At 42.9% G+C, this 19,301-nt stretch overlaps 1 protein-coding gene across 3 annotated transcripts in view; it reads left to right on the top strand.

Moving 5' to 3' along the window:
* cfap65 (cilia and flagella associated protein 65) overlaps positions 1-19,301 on the top strand; it is a 168,231-nt gene that overhangs the window by 115,018 nt on the left and 33,912 nt on the right. For all 3 annotated transcript variants that reach the window (XM_048534726.2, XM_059647681.1, XM_059647680.1), the window contains 6 exons: positions 1,932-2,090; positions 5,051-5,194; positions 12,813-12,929; positions 14,842-14,979; positions 15,517-15,582; positions 17,992-18,185. In XM_048534726.2, the coding sequence (XP_048390683.2) occupies positions 1,932-2,090; positions 5,051-5,194; positions 12,813-12,929; positions 14,842-14,979; positions 15,517-15,582; positions 17,992-18,185 (818 nt within the window). The remainder of the gene's footprint in view (positions 1-1,931; positions 2,091-5,050; positions 5,195-12,812; positions 12,930-14,841; positions 14,980-15,516; positions 15,583-17,991; positions 18,186-19,301) is intronic.

Genomic DNA, 19,301 nt, shown 5'->3' with positions numbered 1-19,301 from the left:
AGGAGTAGATCATGCCTCACAAACCTTATTGAATTCTTTTAAGAGGTGACCAAACATGTGGATGAAGGTAAAGCAGTGGATGTGGTATACAGAGATTTAAGTAAGGCGTTTGATAAGGTTCCCCGTGGTAGGCTCATGTAGAAAGTAACGAGGCTTAGGATCGGTGGAAATGTGGCAGATTGGATTCAGAATTGGCTGACCCTTAGAAGATAAAGGGTGGTAGTGGACAGAAAATATTCAACATGGTACTCAGTTACGAGTGGTGTACCCCAAGGATCTGTCCTGGGTCCTCTTCTATTTGTGATAATTGCAAATGATTTGGATGAAGGAGTGGAAGGGTGGATTAGCAAGTTTGTGGACGATACGAAGATGGGCTGCATTGTAGACAGTGCGGGGGGCTGTTCTAGGTTACAAAGGGACATTGATAGGATGAGGAGCTGGGCTGAGAAGTGGCTGATGGAGTTTAATGCTGAAAAGTGTGAGGTGATTCATTTTGGAAAGACAAACTTGAAAGCAGAATACAGGGTTAATGGAAAGATTCTTGGCAGTGTGGAGGAGCCGAGGGATCTTGGGGTTCATGTTCACAGTTCCCTGAAAGCTGCCACCCAGGTGGATAGAGTTGTTAAGAAGGTGTATGGTGTGTTAGCTTTCATTAATAGAGGGATCAAATTCAAGATCCGTAAAGTTATGCTCCAGCTATGTAAAAGCCTGGTTCGGCCACACCTGGAGTATTGTGTCCAGTTCTGGTCACCTCATTACAGGAAAGATGTGGAGGCCTTGGAAAAGGTGCAGAGGAGATTTACCAGGATGTTCCCTGGAATGGAGGGGAGGTCTTATGAGGAAAGGTTGAGAGAGCTAGGGCTTTTCTTCTTAGAACGATGAAGCAAGATAGGTGACCAGATAGAGGTGTACAAAATGATCAGGGGTATAGATAGAGTGGACAGCCAGAGATTTTTTCCTAGGGTGGAGGTAGCTATTACAAGGGGCATAGTTTTAAAGCGACTGGAGGTAGATACAGGGGACATGTCAGAAGTAGGTTCTTTACTCAGAGAGTGGTAGGGGCATGGATTGCATTGCCGGAGAGGGTATTGGAGTCGGCCTCATTAGGGGCATTTAAGCGGCTATCAGATAGTCATATGGATGTTAGTATAAGGTAGGGGTGGAGGTTAGATAGACCTTAGGAAGAGGGTAAAAATTCGGCACAACATCGTGGGCTGAAGGGCCTGTACTGTGCTGTACTGTTCTATGTTCTATTTTCATAATATAAATCCTATTATTATAATCCTGGGCATCCATTATACAATGAGAAAAGGACAACTGGAAAGATTTCAAATATGGTATAATAGAAGATCTACAAATACACAGAGAAAAACGCAAGTTAATATTTTGGATGTGAGTTTGCTTGCTGAGCTGGAAGGTTAGTTTTCAGACGTTTCGTCACCATTCTAGGTAACATCATCAGTGACCCTCCAACGAAGCGCTGGTGTTATGTCCCGCTTTCTATTTATTATTTTTATTCATAAATAGAAAGCGGGACATAACACCAGCGCTTCGTCGGAGGCTCACTGATGATGTTACCTAGAATGGTGACGAAATGTCTGAAAACTAACCTTCCAGCTCAGCGAGCAAACTCACATCCAGAACCTCAACTTGAGCTACAAATCTTCTCAAAACTCGCAAGTTAATATTTTTTGAGGTGATCTTTCATGAGGATCAAGTTTTGCTGATGGGCAACTACCTAAATATTGAACTCCGTCTCCCTGAATGTGTTCTGAATGATAAAGTATTTGGTTAGAATCGCAATTAGTTTTTGACTGTTGTGGTTCATTCTGATACTCTTGATCATCAGGTTTCCTCCTTGAATTGAAAATATTTCTTGACTTTGCATGTTTTCCAATTGATTGTATTTCTGATTGCTGTCTTCTCTGTAGGTGAATGTCCCTATCCACATCCTTAATGGAGACTCTGCCTTGGTGACTTTCACTGGTATAGGGTATGACGCACGGGTGCTAGGCAGCAGTGCCACTTTCAATGACCCTTCTTCATACTTTGGAGCTCCACCTATTCAGCGTGCACCAGTCCTCGGGCAGGTGAGATTTGGACTGATTTTCTGACCGTGCAATTCAACTCTTTATTTCAAAGGCCACTTAAACATCTTTATGACACATAGATCTGTTCCTGTTACTTGTTAAATCAGATTAAAGAAACTGTGCAGAATTTTTTCGGAAGGAGCAGCATGGTTAATGGCTGTTTGCTAGTGTGGAAATAGCTCAGCAAATTGCATGAAGGATGAAACATGTCGTGAATTGTGAATTGTCACAAGTGGCCAGGTGATTTGTGTCACTCTATAGTTAATGTTGAAATGGAACAACTGAAGCTCAACTTCCCTGTGAGTCTCAACAAATTGATGCTTTCACACTTTTATTGTCTGTTAATCTCATCCCAGAAGGTACTAAAAGGCAAGAATTATTTTAATAGCAACATTTATATTCCTGAGATGCACGTCAACCTTTTCCACACAGAAATGGATCAATTAAAACTGCAGAGATTTGTCGTTACAGAACACATTGTTCTGCAAGGTTTTTAATTCATTTTGTTATTTTAATTTCAGTTTCTTTTCTATCACTGTTATTCTGATGTTTATTTTACTGTCTTTTTTCACTTTCTGTAATTGATTTAAGTAATCCATTCCTTTTCCTCCTCCCTTGCTCTGTTACTTTCTCAGTCCTTAAAACTCACTGTTGAAGGAGACAGATTTGTATCCCTGTTGCTGACTGAAGTTCCATTTCTCCTAAAGCCTTCACCATGTTGTTACCAGCTTGAACCTTCCAATACTTTCTGGTGAAAAATATTCCGAGGCCGAGAGATGAATGAATCTAAGTGGCAGAGCACATCATGAGTTGTCGCATTCTGTAAAAAAAAATTGTCATTCTGAACTTCTTCAGCCTCAGCCAGAGAAAGTAGTTCTCCCACCTCTTATTAGAACAAAGAGCTGGGGGCCTTCTTGTTATTCATATTTCAGATGGTGCTTTGAGTATGTTCGAGATTTACACTTGTGCATAATTGATATAAATGGGAGACACCTAGCACATTTGTTCAGAAAGAGCCTCCAGTCCCCTAAGTTACAGGGAGGTTCGGTACAACATAAAACGCACCAAAGGTCAGATGGGCGAATGCCTATTTCTGTTGTAGTGTTAATGCAGCAAGATAAATCACAGTTTGTTAAATTATTTCACTGCATCAGAGTCCACTATCTTGACGTGTTGACCACTCTTTGCTTTCACTAGATTGAACCTGAACTCCTTTACCTCTGAATGCTGATAACCATTAATGACTGTCATGCTTTGATGTCATGCTATTATGCAATCTCTTACATGTCCCAGCTGTTTTGCAGTCTGGCCTCAACATGGACGTAGTAGTCCAATGTTTTAAGAGACAAAAGTTGACTCAGAATCCAATTTTAGTTTTCAAATTTTCATTCATTTCAACTTGAATAGGAGAGGACTTCTCTAGGAGCAAATTACTGCAGATGCTGAAAGATCAAATGCTGGAGATTGCATTCATTGGGCATCATCAATGGAGAGATAGCAAGATAACATTTTGAGTCTTGATGACTCTTCATCAGAGCTGAAGTGAAATGTGGAGGAGGTGGCATTTACATTGGAGGGGACATGGAGTGTAGAGTGGTGGGGGAGAAAGGATGTTGATACAAAAACACAAGTTGCTGGAAACTGAGCAGCATTTATGAAGAAAAAAATCAGTTAACGTTTCGGGTCCGGTGACCGTTCACAGATGTTACCAGACCAGCCGAGCTTCATTTCTGAAGAAGGGTCTAGGCCTGAAACGTCAGCTTTCCTGCACTTCTGATGCTGCTTGGCCTGCTGTGTTCATCCAGTTCTACACCTTGTTATCTGAGCTTCCAGCAACTTCTGCTTTTGTTCCTGATTTAAAGCATCCGCAGTTCTTTCAGTTTTTATTAAAGCATGTTGATAGTTCAGATTGAGTGATCAAAATGTGAGAATGGCAGACTTAACTAACTGCGAAAATTAAAAGGGCAATCCCATTGGGGAGGGGAGAGATTACATTGTATCAGAGAATGTAACAAGTAAAGATTAAAGAGAGAGAAGGAATGAAGGAATGTGATTTGGTTTACAATTTGAAGGACTTCTACAGCATTCCTCAGACATGTCAGTGACTTAGAGATAATTAAGTTCTCTGAAAGTTCTGTAGTACAGAAAACTGGGTCAGAAGTGACATTACACCAGGGTATAGTCCAACAGGTTTTATTTGAAATCATAAGCTTTCAGACCGCTGCTCCTTCATCATGAGTGTTCTGACCGTGTCCACCCCAGTCCAACACCAGCACCTCCAAAACATTACAGAAAACTGATTGCCTGATTTGTTTAAATCAAAGTTCCACCATCAGCAATGTGATAATGGCCAGATAATCTGACTCTTAGTGATGTTGGTTGAGAGAGAAATCTCAGACATGGCAACAGAGACAATTCTCCAGCTCTTCCTCCTGCTAATTCAAAAAAGTAGCAATTTTTAAACTTCCACTTGAGAGGGCTGGCCACAGTGGGGTTAGAGGGGTGAAGTGGGAGCGCGCCAAGGACAATTTTATGACTAAATCTAGTCTGACAGTATTAGTCTAATAATAAGGGATCACTGTACTGTCAGACGTGCTGACTTTCGGGTGGGACATTAATTCATGGTCCCATCTGCCTTCATAGCTCCATTTGAATAAATGCAGAGGAATTATTCTGAGCCAATACCTACCTGACTATCGTCAACACTCTTAAAATAAATCAATGTCTGGTCGTAATCACGTTGCTGTTTCTGGGACCTAAATCCATGGAATTTAGCTATCCTGTTTTCAATTTTGTATCAGCGACACTTCTTCGCAAACGATTTAATTGTTTGTAAACAATCATTGTAAGCTTGCTGATATTCCAAGTTTGGTAAAAGTGTGTAAAAAAATATATTGGCGAGTTCTTGCACCTATGCCAGCAAGAAATATTCTAAAGACCTGCAATTTCCTTTTTGGCAGCTGATGTTTTTGTCAGAAGAGCGGATATCTTTTGGAAATGTTCCTGTCTTCACAAAATCAAGCCGCATGATCTTCTTGTATAATGTTTCTGAGACAGAAGATATTTCATTCAAATGGTATGCGATGTCAGTGCACATCACTGAGGTGAGAGAATTACCAAACTACCCAAGAGTTTCAAATCATTAATAATAATACTTTGGCTACATTTGTTTTCATGTCCACAATTAAATGCATATTAAAGACAAACATAACAGACACTGATGTTCTGTTGTTTGGTTGCAGCAAAAGATTTTCAACCAGATATGTTCAGAACCGATCCTTAAATGGGAACTTGGCCGTCTATTTGCTTAATCAAAGGATTCCATGTTTCATAAAGGCGACTGCAAAGGTCAATGAGTATTTCGAATGGTGATTGGGCTCAGGACATCACGCTGCAAAATTGGCCACTACCCTTTGTCCCCACCCCTCCATCAGCCCACCGAGCAATAGTTTCAGGCTAATGCAAGAGGTACAGGGCATGCAGATGGATTTAGGCATACATGCCCTCCGTTCCCCAAAAGTCAATGTGGCAGTCAGGAAGGCATTTGGCACTCTTGCTATCATTGGGGTTGGAATTTAAAGTGTAAAAATTGGCAAGACATGCTGTAGTTGTATACAACTTTAGTTAGGTCATATTTGGAATATTGCATTTCTGGTTGCAGCAGCAGCACAAGCGGGAGCTTGGAGCAGGAGCCTGTCGGGAAGCCGGTGAGTCACGATTTTTTAATCTTTAAAAAGCTTACCTCGTGAATAGGCGGAGGGACGCTGAGCAGGAGCGGACACGGGACTGGTGAGTAAGTGAGGTAATATATTTGTGTGGTTGATTGATAAGGTAACAAGTTTATTTTTTATTCTTTATTTTTTAAGTCTTGGGAATTTAGAATAATGGGAATGGAGGTCAGGGCAGTTGAACGTTCCTCCTGCAGAATGTGGGAGGTAAGGGTCACCACTAGTGTCCCTGTTGACTACATCTGCGGGAAGTGCACCCAACTCCAGCTCCTTGAAAACCGCGTTAGGGAACTGGAGCTGGATGAACTTCGGATCATTCGGGAGGCAGAGGGGGTTATTGAGAGGAGTTACAGGGAGGTAGTCACTCCTCAAGTACAGGAAAAAGGCAGATGGGTTACGGTCAGGGGACGGAAAGGGAACCGGCAGGCAGTGCAGGGATCCCCTGTGGCCATTCCCCTCAACAATAGGTATACCGTTTTGGATACTGTTGGGGGGGAATGACTTACCAGGGGAAAGCAGTGGGGCACAGGTCTCTGGCACAGAGTCTGTCCCTGCTGCTCAGAAGGGAAGGGGGAAGAGGAGCAGAGCATTAGTCATTGGGGACTCCATAGTTAGGGGCACAGATAGGAGGTTCTGTGGGATGAGAAAGACTCACGGTGGGTGTGTTGCCTCCCAGGTGCCAGGGTGCGTGATGTCTCTGATCGTGTTTTTGGGATCCTTAAGGGGGAGGGGGAGCAGCCCCAAGTCGTGGTCCACATTGGCACCAATGACACAGGTAGGAAGAGAGATGGGGATTTAAGGCAGAAATTCAGGGAGCTAGGATGGAAGCTGAGAGCTAGGACGAACAGAGTTGTTGTCTCTGGTTTGTTGCCCGTGCCACGTGCTAGTGAGGCGAGGGATAGGGAGAGAGGGGAGTTGAACACGTGGCTACAGGGATGGTGCAGGAGGGAGGGTTTTGGATTCTTGGATAATTGGGGCTCTTTCTGGGGTAGGTGGGACCTCTACAAGCAAGATGGTCTTCACCTGTACCAGAGGGGTACCGATATCCTGGGGCGGGGGGGGGTGGAATTTGCTAAGGCTATTCGGGTGGGTTTAAACTAATTCAGCAGGGGGATGGGCACCAAAATTGTAGTTCGATTATAGAAAAAGTTGAGAGTAGGGTGGTCCGAAATAAAGTTTCAGGGAAGCAAGATGGCACCGGCAAGCAAGAAGTTGGTTTGAAGTGTGTCTACTTCAATGCCAGGAGCGTCCGGAATAAGGTGGGTGAACTTGCAGCATGGTTTAGTACCTGGGACTTCAATGTTGTGGCCATTTCGGAGACATGGATAGAGCAGGGACAGGAATGGTTGTTGCAGGTTCCGGGATTTAGATGTTTCAGAAAGAACAGAGAAGATGGTAAAAGGGGCGGAGGTGTGGCATTGTTGGTCAAGGACAGTATTACAGTTGCAGAAAGGATGTTTGGGGACTCGTCAACTGAGGTAGTATGGGCTGAGGTTAGAAACAGGAAAGGAGAGGTCACCCTGTTGGGAGTTTTCTATAGGCCTCCGAATAGTTCCAGAGATGTAGAGGAAAGGATAGCAGAGATGATTCTCGACAAGAGTGAGAGAGACAGGTTAGTTGTCATGGGGGACTTCAACTTTCCAAATATTGACTGGGAACACTATAGTTTGAGTACTATAGATGGGTTAGTTTTTGTCCAGAGTGTGCAGGAGGGCTTCCTGACACAGTATGTAGATAGGCTAACAAGGGGCGAAGCCACATTAGTTTTGGTACTGGGTAATGAGCCTGGCCAGGTGTTAGATTTGGAAGTAGGTGAGCACTTTGGTGATAGCGATCACAATTCTGTTATGTTTACTTTAGTGATTGAAAGGGATAGGTGTATACCACTGGGCAAGAGTTATAGCTGGGGGAAAGGCAATTACGATGAGATTAGGCAAGATTTAGGGAGCGTAGGATGGGGCAGGAAACTGCAGGGGATGGGCACATTAGAAATGTGGAGCTTATTCAAGGAAAAGCTGCTGTATGCCCTAGGTAAGTATGTACCTGTCAGGCAGGGAAGAAGCTGTAGAGTGCGGGAGCCGTGGTTTACGAAGGAGGTGGAATGTCTGGTCAAGAGGAAGAAGAAGGCTTATGTTAGGATGAGATGTGAAGGCTCAGTTAGGGCACTTGAGGGCTACGACGTAGCCAGGAAAGACCTAAAGAGAGAGCTCAGAAGAGCCAGGAGGACACATGAGAAGTTGTTGGTGGATAGGATCACGGTAAACCCTAAGGCTTTCTATAGGTATTTAAGGAATAAAAGAATGACGAGAGTAAGATTAGGCCCAATCAAGGATAGTAGTGGGAAGATGTGTGTGGAGTCAGATGAGATAGGGGATGCGCTAAATGAATATTTTTCAACAGTATTCACTCTAGAAAACGACAATGTTGTCGACAATACTGAGATACAGTCTACTAGACTAGGTGGGATTGAGGTTCACAAGGAAGAGGTATTAGAAATCCTTCAGAGGGTGAGGATAGATAAGTCCACTGGGTGGATGGGATTTATCCTCGGATCCTCCAGGAAGCCAGGGAGGAGATTGCCGAGCCTTTGGCATTGATCTTTAACTTGTCATTGTCTACAGGAATAGTGTCAGATGACTGGAGGATAGCAAATGTGGTTCCCCTGTTCAAGAAGGGGAGTAGAGACAACCCTGGTAATTATCGACCAGTGAGCCTTACCTCAGTTGTTGGTAAAGTGTTGGAAAAGGTTATAAGAGATAGGATGTATAATAATCTAGAAAAGAATAAATTGATTAGGGATAGTCAGCATGGTTTTGTGAAGGGAAGGTCGTGCCTCACAAACCTTATTGAGTCCTTTGAGAAGGTGACCAAACAGGTAGATGAGAGTTCTTTGAGAAGGGGACCAAACAGGTAGATGAGAGTAAACCGGTGGATGTGGTGTATATGGATTTCAGCAAGGCGTTCGATATGGTTCCCCACAATAGGCTATTGTATAAAATGCGGAGGAATAAAATTGTGGGAGATATAGCAGTTTGGATTGGAAATTGTCTTCTTTCAGCAAGCCAGAGGGTGGTAGTTGATGGGAAATGTTCATCCTGGAGACCAGTTACTAATGGTGTACCGCAAGGGTCGGTGTTGGGTCCACTGCTGATTGTCATTTTTATAAATGACCTGGATGAGGGCATAGAAGGATGTGTTAGTAAATTTGCAGACGACACTAAGGTCGGTGGAGTTGTGGATAGTGACGAAGGATGCTGTAGGTTGCAGAGAGACATAGATAAGCTGCAGAGCTGAGCTGAGAGGTGGCAAATGGAGTTTAATGCAGACAAGTGTGAGGTGATGCACTTTGGTAGGAGTAACCAGAAGGCAAAGTATAGGGCTAATGGTAAGATTCTTAGTAGTGTAGATGAGCAGAGAGATCTCGGTGTCCATGTACACAGATCCTTGAAAGTTGCCACCCATGTTGACAGGGCTGTTAAGAAGGCATACAGTGTTTTAGCTTTTATTACTAGAGGGATCGAGTTCCGGAACCAAGAGGTTATGGTGAAGCTGTACAAAACTCTGGTGCGGCCGCACTTGGAGTATTGCGTACAGTTCTGGTCACCGCATTATAAGAAGGATGTGGAAGCTTTGGAAAGGGTGCAGAGGAGATTTACTGGGATGTTGCCTGGTATGGAGGGAAGGTCTTATGAGGGAAGGCTGAGGGACTTGAGGCTGTTTTCATTAGAGAGAAGAAGGTTGAGAGGTGACTTAATTGAAACATATAAAATAATCAGAGGGTTAGATAGGGTGGATACGGAGAGCCTTTTTCCTCGGATGGTGACGGCGAGCACGAGGGGGCATAGCTTTAAATTGAGGGGTGAAAGATATAGGACAGATGTCAGAGGTAGTTTCTTTACTCAGAGAGTAGTAAGGGAGTGGAACGCTTTGCCTGCAACGGTAGTAAATTCGCCAACTTTAAGTACATTTAAGTCATCATTGGATAAGCATATGGACGTACATGGAATAGTGTAGGTTAGATGGGCTTGAGATCGGTATGACAGGTCGGCAGTACAGGGCCTGTACTGTGCTGTAATGTTCTATGTAAATTACTCTATCCATGTTATTCAGGTTGCCATACTACCAGAAAGATGTGGAGGCTTTAGAGAGGATCAGAAAAGGTTGACCACGATATTGACCACGATATTGCCTGGTTTAGAGGATATTAGCTATGAGGAGCGATTAGAAAAACTAGGTTTGTTTTCACTTGAATGTTGGACCTGATAGAGGTTTTAAAAAAAGGTTATGAGAGGTATGGATAGAATGGATAGCTGGAGCATTTTTCTGAGGGTACAAATGTCACTTACTAGGGGCCGTAGGTTTATGGTTAAAGGAGGAAAGTTTAAAGGAGATGTGAGAAGCAAGGTTTTATACGGGGGGTGCCTGGAATGCTCTGCCTGAGGAGATGGAAATGTTTAAGAATCATTTTGAGAGATACTTAAATAGGCGGGGAGAAGAGGGATACGGACCACATACAGGCAGAAAGGCTTTGGTTTAGAAAGGTGTCATGTTCCAGCACAGGCTTGGTGGGCTGAAGGGCCTGTCCCTGCACTGTATTCATTTTGATCTTTGCATTTAGTGAACCCAATTTCAGCTTCCTACATCATTACCTATCTGTATTCAAGGTTTTATTTTCACCTCTGAAACACTATAGTTTAAGTGCACTACTCCCAAAACTCTCAAAAATTCATGACTGCATATTGGCTTTGTACTTAATCACTTGCATCCTCCGTGAATTCTGATTCAGCCAGAATCCTGCTGCTGGTATTTCCCCTTTACAAGAGCCCACACACCTGCTTTTTCCAAGCTTTACTCTGCCTCAGCAAATAGACATTGACTGTTTTACTTCCTCAATGACTTTGCCTGGCTTTCCATCTGAGACAATATTGTGGAGGAATGGAGTTACACAGGGACAGGACACACTAGCTGAATGAGCAGATGGCCACAATGAAGAACAAACCATAAACCATAAACAGAAATTTTTGATGAAAGTCAGCAGGTCCGACAGCATCTGTGGGGAGAAAGCACAGTTAATGTTTCGACTTTCCACTGACTATTCTATGAAATTCTATGAAATATTAGCCTCACATCACTGTCTGACATTGATTTATGTTTTCGGTCCTAATGAAAAGTCAGTGGAAAGTTGAAACATTAACTGTGCTTTCTCCCCACAGATGCTGTAAGACCTGCTGACTTTCATCAGAAATTTCTGTTTATGGTTTATGGTTTGTTCTTCATTGTGGCCATCTGCTCATTCAGCTAGTGTGTCCTGTCCCTCTGTAACTCCATTCCTCCACGGTGACCTGTATTTTGATACCTTTCCTACATGGAATCTCCTAATATTTTTCATTAGTGCATTAGCTTGTGCGATATGACACCAAGTCAATTATGGATTTTTAGGACACAGGACTAAAAGCTTAATTAAAGAGTGATCTGCCAGAGGAAAGTGGTGGAGGCTGGTACTGTTACCCATCCAGATGTCTTTTAAATTGTTGTATGTGAATAGGAAGGGTTTAAAGAGTTATGGGCCAAATGCTGGCAAATGGGATAATTTAGGATATCTGATCTGCTTGGACAAGTTGGACCAAAGGACCTGTTTCCATGCTGTGCAGCTCTATGACTCTATGACTGTCAGTGATTTGAAGAAGGGAGAGGTTGAGATTTCAGAGAGACAATCTGGAATTTTGGGCTGAGGCAGCTGAAAGCTGATGGCTGCCAAAGATGGAGTGATGAAAATTGGGGACATAAAAAAAGACAGAGTTAGAGCATACAGAGAGTATTGTAGGCTTGTACAGCTGTAGGCATTATAGAGATGGGGAAAGGTGAGGCCACAGCAGGAGTGAAATATTTGGATGAGAATTTGTCATTAATGGTCTACTTTTCTTTAAACTCACTTCTCTTCAACAGTGATAATAGGAACTGCAGATGCTGGAGAATCCAAGATAACTAGGTGTGGAGCTGGATGAGCCTGCTGTGTTCATCCAGCTCCACACCTTGTTATCTCTTCAACAGTGTTTGTTTCTCCATTTTCTCTTATCTCCTGCTTGGTATTAAATTTTCAGCTCATAACCTGTAATAATAAAAATAGTGCCTCTTTCTCTCCATTTGGAGTACAATCATAGAACATAAAACATAGAACATAGAACAGTACAGCACAGAACAGGCCCTTCAGCCCACAATGTTGTGCCGACCATTGATCCTCATGTATGCACCCTCAAATTTCTGTGACCATATACATGTCCAGCAGTCTCTTAAATGACCCCAATGACCTTGCTTCCACAACTGCTGCTGGCAACGCATTCCATGCTCTCTCAACTCTCTGCGTAAAGAACCTGCCTCTGACATCCCCTCTATACTTTCCACCAACCAGCTTAAAACTATGACCCCTCGTGCTAGCCATTTCTGCCCTGGGAAATAGTCTCTGGCTATCAACTCTATCTATGCCTCTCATTATCTTGTATACCTCAATTAGGTCCCCTCTCCTCCTCCTTTTCTCCAATGAAAAGAGACCGAGCTCAGTCAACCTCTCTTCATAAGATAAGCCCTCCAGTCCAGGCAGCATCCTGGTAAACCTCCTCTGAACCCTCTCCAAAGCATCCACATCTTTCCTATAATAGGGCGCCCAGAACTGGACGCAGTATTCCAAGTGCGGTCCAACCAAAGTTTTATAGAGCTGCAACAAGATCTCACGACTCTTAAACTCAATCCCCCTGTTAATGAAAGCCAAAACACCATATGCTTTCTTAACAACCCTGTCCACTTGGGTGGCCATTTTAATCATGTGTTCAAACACTAGTGCGGTATGATTTGAGAACATCTTTTCCTGTTTTGGCCCATGCTTCAGTCTTGTGTCGGAATTTTGTTTGTTTTTAGAATTTAGCTTTTTTAATGGTGGTTTTGGAATCCGTTCCGTTTTGATTCAAGCCTTTCTAACTTGTCACCACTCTTTTTACAGGTTTTGAATGTTAGTCCTGTCTGTGGAGTGCTTCATCCTGGAGACAGCACACATTGCATTGTCACGCTGAGAACGCATAAAAACCCTTGCTTTTATGATTTAGATCTAACCTGTGAGGTATCTTCTTTCGATTTTTGAACAAAAATGTTTTGAACTAATGGGAAACTACTTATTTAGGAATCATTGGAGTCAGCTGCATTTGTAGTCTAATCACTTTTATTTATCTGAAATTTCTCTGTTCCATCTTGGTAGTACTATGACCTCAGTATTAGAAGGTTATTAATTCAAACCACACTGTAAGGACTTGATTTGATTTGGTTTGATTTATTATTGTCACATGTACCTGGGTACAGTGAAAAGTTTTGTTTTGTGTGCAGTACAGGCAGATCATACCGTAGAAAGTGCATTAGGGTAATAGAATATGGTGAAAAATAATGTTATGGCTGCAGAGAGAGTGAGATCAGCATTTAAATTTAAAATTTGAGAAGTCCATTCAGATGTCTAATAACAGTTGGGAAGAAGCTGTTCTTGAATCCATTGGTACATGTGTTTAAGCCTTTGTATCTTCTGCCCGTTCGAAGAAGAGACTATAACCAGGTTGGGAGGGGTTTTTGATTATATTGGCTGCTTTCTCAAGGCAGCGAGAAGTATAGATGGAGTCAATGGATGGAATGCGTGATGGTGAGTGCCACATCTAGAATGACATTTCAGTGTGGTCATGATGGGGGACTTCTGCACTGCTAAGAATGCTGTCTTTTTGATAAGATATTAAACCAAAGCTGATGGTGGATGCAAACATACCTGCAACACTATGTTGCAGCATGGCAGTGTTGTCCCCTGTGTCCTTGTCAATATTTACTCCTTAATCAATATCACTAAAAACAAATTGTTGGAAATCAGCATATTGATGTTTGTGGAATCCCATTGTGCTCAGATTGTCAACCATGTTTCTTGCACTGCAACAGAGACAAAGCTTGAAAAAGAAGTGTTTAACTGACTCTGAGGTGCTTTGGAATGCGTTGAAATCATGTCAGGCACTATGTAAATGACATTTTTATTTCTTTTAAGTGCTATTAAGTCATCCAGTGCCTAGCCAATAACATGACTTCCCAGGGTCTCATTCCTTTTCATACTTGCCACTCAGTTCAAAATTCTAATGTAAAATGATTTGTCACAGTCTCAAACCAACACTTGTAGTTTCGAGTAGATGATCAATGGTGTAAAGTTCTTAGAGTGATGATTACCAACAATCTGTCCTGGACCAATCACATTGATGTGACAGTCAAGAAGGCACAACAACACCTCTTCTTCCTCAGGATGCTAAGAAAATTTGGCATGACCGTAAGGACCCTCGCCAACATTTATTTTTCCTTTCGAAAAGCTATTATTGAATCTGCTTCCAATGTCCTTTCAGGCTCTAGAGCTATTTTCCCTGCAGTGTTGGAGGCTCACAGGTGTCCTTATAGAGGTTTATAAAATCACAAGCGGCATGGATAGGATGAATAGCCAAGGTCTTTTTTCCAGAGTGGGGAAGTCCAAAACTAGAGGTATAGGTTTAACATGAGAGGGGCAAGATTTAAAAAGGACCTAAGGGGGAATATTTTCATGCAGAGGATAGTGCATATATGGAATTCCAGAGGAAGTGGTGGAGGCTGATACAATTAGAACATTTAAAAGCTGTCTGGATGAATATATGAAAAAGAAGGGTTTGGAGGGATATGAGCCAAATGCTGTCAAGTGGGGCTGGTTAATTTAGGATACCTGGTTGGCATGGACGAGTTGGACTGTAGGGTCTGTTTCCATGCTGTACAGCTCTATGACTCTGTGACTATTAATAGTTACGGAACTAGAGCAAGTAAATAGAGTTCAGATGCACACCATCTACAATCTAATTTGAATAACAACACAAATTTGAGGGACGTCCTTGTGTTCTGATGTACAAAACTGCAACATTCAGTAATTATGTCTGATTGTAACTGACTTTATCTCCCCCCTGCCCTTCCCTACCCCACCGACTCCCCCTGGATAGGTTTACTCCAAGCAACAGGTGACACAGTATCAGAAGGAACTCCAGGACTGGGAGAAAGAGAAGGAACGGCAAGAAGTTGAATTCACTATCACAGAACGGGGTCTGCAGGACAGCCAACAGCCAGTGTTCCAAAGACAGGTAGCCTCAGCCAAAATAAATCCTACTGCAGGGTGAGGATAGTAGGAACTGAGATAACAAGGTGTAGAGCTGGTTGAAGGCCAAGCAGCATCACAGCAGGAAGGCTCTTTATGCAGGATGGCGTTTGCAGGTTTGGGCTGTGGTGGTGGGATTGGGCTCAAAAAATAGATAATCTGGTTATTATTGCATTTCTGTTTGTGGGAGTATTTCCTATGTTACAACACTTCATAAGCTGTTCTCTTTTGCTTGTAGAGAACGTTAGGTTAAATTGAGGCTCCACACTTTGTTATCTCAGATTCTCCAGCATCTGCAGTTCCCATTATCTCTGATTAGTGTGACATTACCAGTTTTAATCTCGTGCTCTGTTTGGAAAATCCCTAGGATGAAGTGTGATGCTGGCTTCACCAGATAATTCACTAGATAAATGTAAATTATTACAATGCATCTGTATCCTGATGTTCCTGATTTAATGCTTGTATGGTTGAATGTTTTGTTTTCCAATTATGAACTGCATTTTCTCTCCTTTCTCTCTACAAGTGTTGCAAAGACATGGACAGAATTTATAGGAAGTCACAAAGGGAAGCAAGCATTATGAAGTACAAGGTAAGAAAACAAAGAGCTGATATGCTGCAGTTCCTTGTAATACGATTACAGTCTTCTTGAGTTGACAGAGTTGACATGTTTTAAATTATCTGAAAATATGTTTATTTTGAACACTTTGCCTTCTTATTAACTGTTATGGACCAGACCAGACCCCTCAAAGTATTTTTCTGGACGTAGCCTAGACTCTAACTTATGTGTTTTTCTAAAAGGTAGTTGTAAGGTGCTGTGTTCTAGATATTATTCAACTGGCCCACCACTAGGTTTTAATCAAAATACATTTTATTCTTGCTACGCAGTTAAAATACAACAAAAAGAAGAATTGGCATAACTTTACTCTATTGCATTACTTAACATTTCGTTTAACCGCTAACTGTTCCAATATAGGCAGTATCCCATAAACACGCCCTTGCCAAAGGCAATTCAGCTACATAGCTATTTGCCTCATATACTGTCTCCCTCCGGTGTAGTAGAAAGAAAACCGAAAGAAACAATCTGTCCCTCTTGATTATTAAGTGGAAGTCTCTCTGTCTACGACTTCACTCTAGCAGCCGAGAACTCAAACTTTCAGTTCCAGCAGTTGGCAAAGACCTCCAACTAACTGAAAACAAAACTAAAGTCCTTTTGGAACAAAAACAGAAGTTGCTAGAAAAGCTCAGCAGGTCTAGCAGCACCTGTGAAGAAAAAGTCAGAGTTAACATTTTGGGTCTGGTGATGCTTCCCCAGAACAGCCCCAGCTCTGTGTCTGCCTTCCTGAGAGACCACTCTTTCCGCGACTCTCTTGTCCGCTTCACACTCCTCTCCAACCCCACCACAACCGGCACTTTCCCTTGCAACCGCAAGATGTGTTACATCTGCTCCCACACCTCCTCCCTCACCCCCATCCCAGGCCCCAAGATGACTTTCCACATCAAGCAGATGTTCACCTGCACATCCGCCAATGTGGTATACTGCATCCGCTGTACCCGGTGTGGCTTCCTCTACATTGGGGAAACCCCCAAGCAGAGGCCTGGGGACCACTTTGCGGAACACCTACGCTCGGTTCGCAATAAATAACTGCGCCTCCCAGTCGCGAACCATTTCAACTCCCCATCCCATTCCTTAGACGACATGTCCATCCTGGGCCTCCTACAGTGCCATTATGATGCCACCCAAAGGTTGCAGGAACAGCAACTCATATTCCACTTGCGAACCCTGCAGCCCAATGGCATCAATGTGGATTTCACCAGCTTCAAAATCTCACGTTCCCCCAGCCTCATACCAAAACCAGCCCAGCTCGTCCCTGCCTCCCTAACCTGTTCTTCCTCTTACCTATCCCCTCCTCCCACCTCAAGCTGCACCTCCATGACCTACCTACTAATCTCATCCCGCCCCCTTGACCTGTCCGTCCTCCCTGGACTGACCTATCCCCTCCCAACCTCTCCCCTCCCCACCTCCCCACCCATACTCTCCTCTCCACCTATCTTCTCCTCTATCCATCTTTGGTCTGCCTCCCCCTCTCTCCCTATTTATTTCAGAACCCTCTCCCCATCCCCCTTTTCTGATGAAAGGTCTAGGCCCGAAATGTCAGCTTTGTGCTCCTGAGATGCTGCTTGGCCTGCTGTGTTCATCCAGCTCCACACTTTGTTATCTCGGATTCTCCAGCATCTGCAGTTCCCATTATCTCTGATTAGTGTGACATTACCAGTTTTAATCGCGTGCTCTGTTTGGAAAATCCCTAGGATGAAGTGTGATGCTGGCTTCACCATCCATTTGACTTCACTCTGCTTTTAGTGCCAATAAGAGAAATAAAAGCAAAATATGCAGACAATACCCTGCATAATAGGTAGCACCTGTGGGAAAGCACTTGTAGAATCATAGAGTCATACAGCAAGGAAAAAGATCCTTTGGTCTAACCAGTCCATGCCGAACATAATCCCATACTAAACTAGTCCCACCTGCGTACTCCTGGCCCATATCTCTCCAAACATAACATAGAACATAGAACATAGGACATTACAGCACAGTACAGGCCCTTGGCCCTCAATGTTGTGCCGAACAGTTCCTATTCATGTACCTATCAAAATGTCTTTTAAATTTTGTGATTGTGTCCACATCCATCACTTGCTTAGCAGATTCATTCCACACGTGAACCACCCTCAATGTAAAAGATTTGCCTTCCATGTCTTTTTTAAATGGTTGATCCAAAATGTAATTCTGTCAGCCGATGTTGCCTGATCATCTTAGGGTGCATTGTTTGGGCAGAGTTTATTAAGTGTCTAATCCATGCACAAGTTAATGGGAGTGCTTGATGTTGACCAAAATGGGAAAGCCACCTTGTAAGCTCAGCAGGCACCAAGCTTTGCCAAGCCATTGAAAATGGATTAAAATACAGAAGGCAGATTAGCTCAAAGTATGTTTATCCTTGCACAGACGCTCCCTCCAATCAAGGAGCCGAAGGAAACATGGGAAAGTCAACACAGTGAAAAACCTACCCCAGGAACATGGCTGAAACCAACACCAGTTAAACCATTTTTGCTACATCTAGGAGTCACTGCCAGATCCCATTCCATGGAGGAATATCACAAGAACTTTCCAGCAGAAGTTTATAAGCACTACATCTTGAGGTATGGATTATATGGATTGTTTGAATGTGGGCACAGGATGTGTATGTTGGTTCGCCAACTTTGATCAGTTTTATCCCTGGAGGCTACATCATGTGAACTTCCACCTCTAATTGCTGGTCATGTGAATAAATATACTCAGGGTGCACTGCCTTCCCATGGTCAATCAGAAAGCGAACAAGAACAGAAATCGCTGGCAAGACTCAACAGGTCTGTGGAGAGAAAGCAGAGTTAATGTTTTAAGTCCTGTGAATCTTCATCAGAACTTTGTAAGTTTTGCCAGCAATTACTATTTTTTTTGTTTCAGATCTCTGGTGTCCACAGTTCTCTGTTTTATTCTAGAAAGCAAACAAACTCTTCTGATGGAAAAGTATGGACACCTGGAATGTTAATTCTGATTTTGTCTCCACGAATACTGCAAAATTGTATTTCCAGCAATTGCTGTTTTTGTTTTAGATTTCTGGCATCTGCAAATGCATAATTCTTGAGTCCTGGTCAAATAGTTGTGTCCGGTCATTGTCAATAGTTTTATAATGAATATGATAATGTATTCAAAAAGAATTGTAGGGTGGGGGAAGAAATGGGCTATTGATGTAAATATTGTGTGCCACATCACATTGGAATTGGAAATAGTGTATCCATTGTTGCTGCCTCTCGTATAAAATCCCACTCATCAACTCATTGCTGCTCCTCCAACTGGTCTTTGGCCGTATCGTTGGCCACCTTTATTGCTGCTAGTCACCTCCCTCATGATCCAAGTGGCTGATATCCCGTGCTCTCAGCTGACCCCTTCTCATTGTCACCCTTATTCCCCTTTACAAATTTCATAATAATATGCCAAAGGCAATTCTGCACATAATTAAAGAGGATAGGTTGAGCATTTAGAGGTACAAGACTTAATTGGGTTGCTGTATAGTCCTGGCACTTCCACTTGCTCAATTAAATAGCAAATCTACACTTTGTAAAGTGAAATTATTCCAGGTCGGTATAGATTCAACAAGACAAGCTGCGTAAGTCTCCCAGGTCTGTTCTGTGGAGTTTGGGAACATGATTGTGATTTTTTGCAACTGAGGTCAATTTTTACAGCTTGCATGGCATTACTTGTGCTTCACAGCTATT

The sequence above is a fragment of the Stegostoma tigrinum genome, chromosome 7 (assembly GCF_030684315.1).
Source record: "Stegostoma tigrinum isolate sSteTig4 chromosome 7, sSteTig4.hap1, whole genome shotgun sequence".
Classification (NCBI taxonomy): Eukaryota; Metazoa; Chordata; class Chondrichthyes; order Orectolobiformes; family Stegostomatidae; genus Stegostoma; species Stegostoma tigrinum.
The sequence above is the reverse complement of the archived record's forward strand: the minus strand, read 5'-3'. Positions and strand labels throughout refer to the sequence as shown.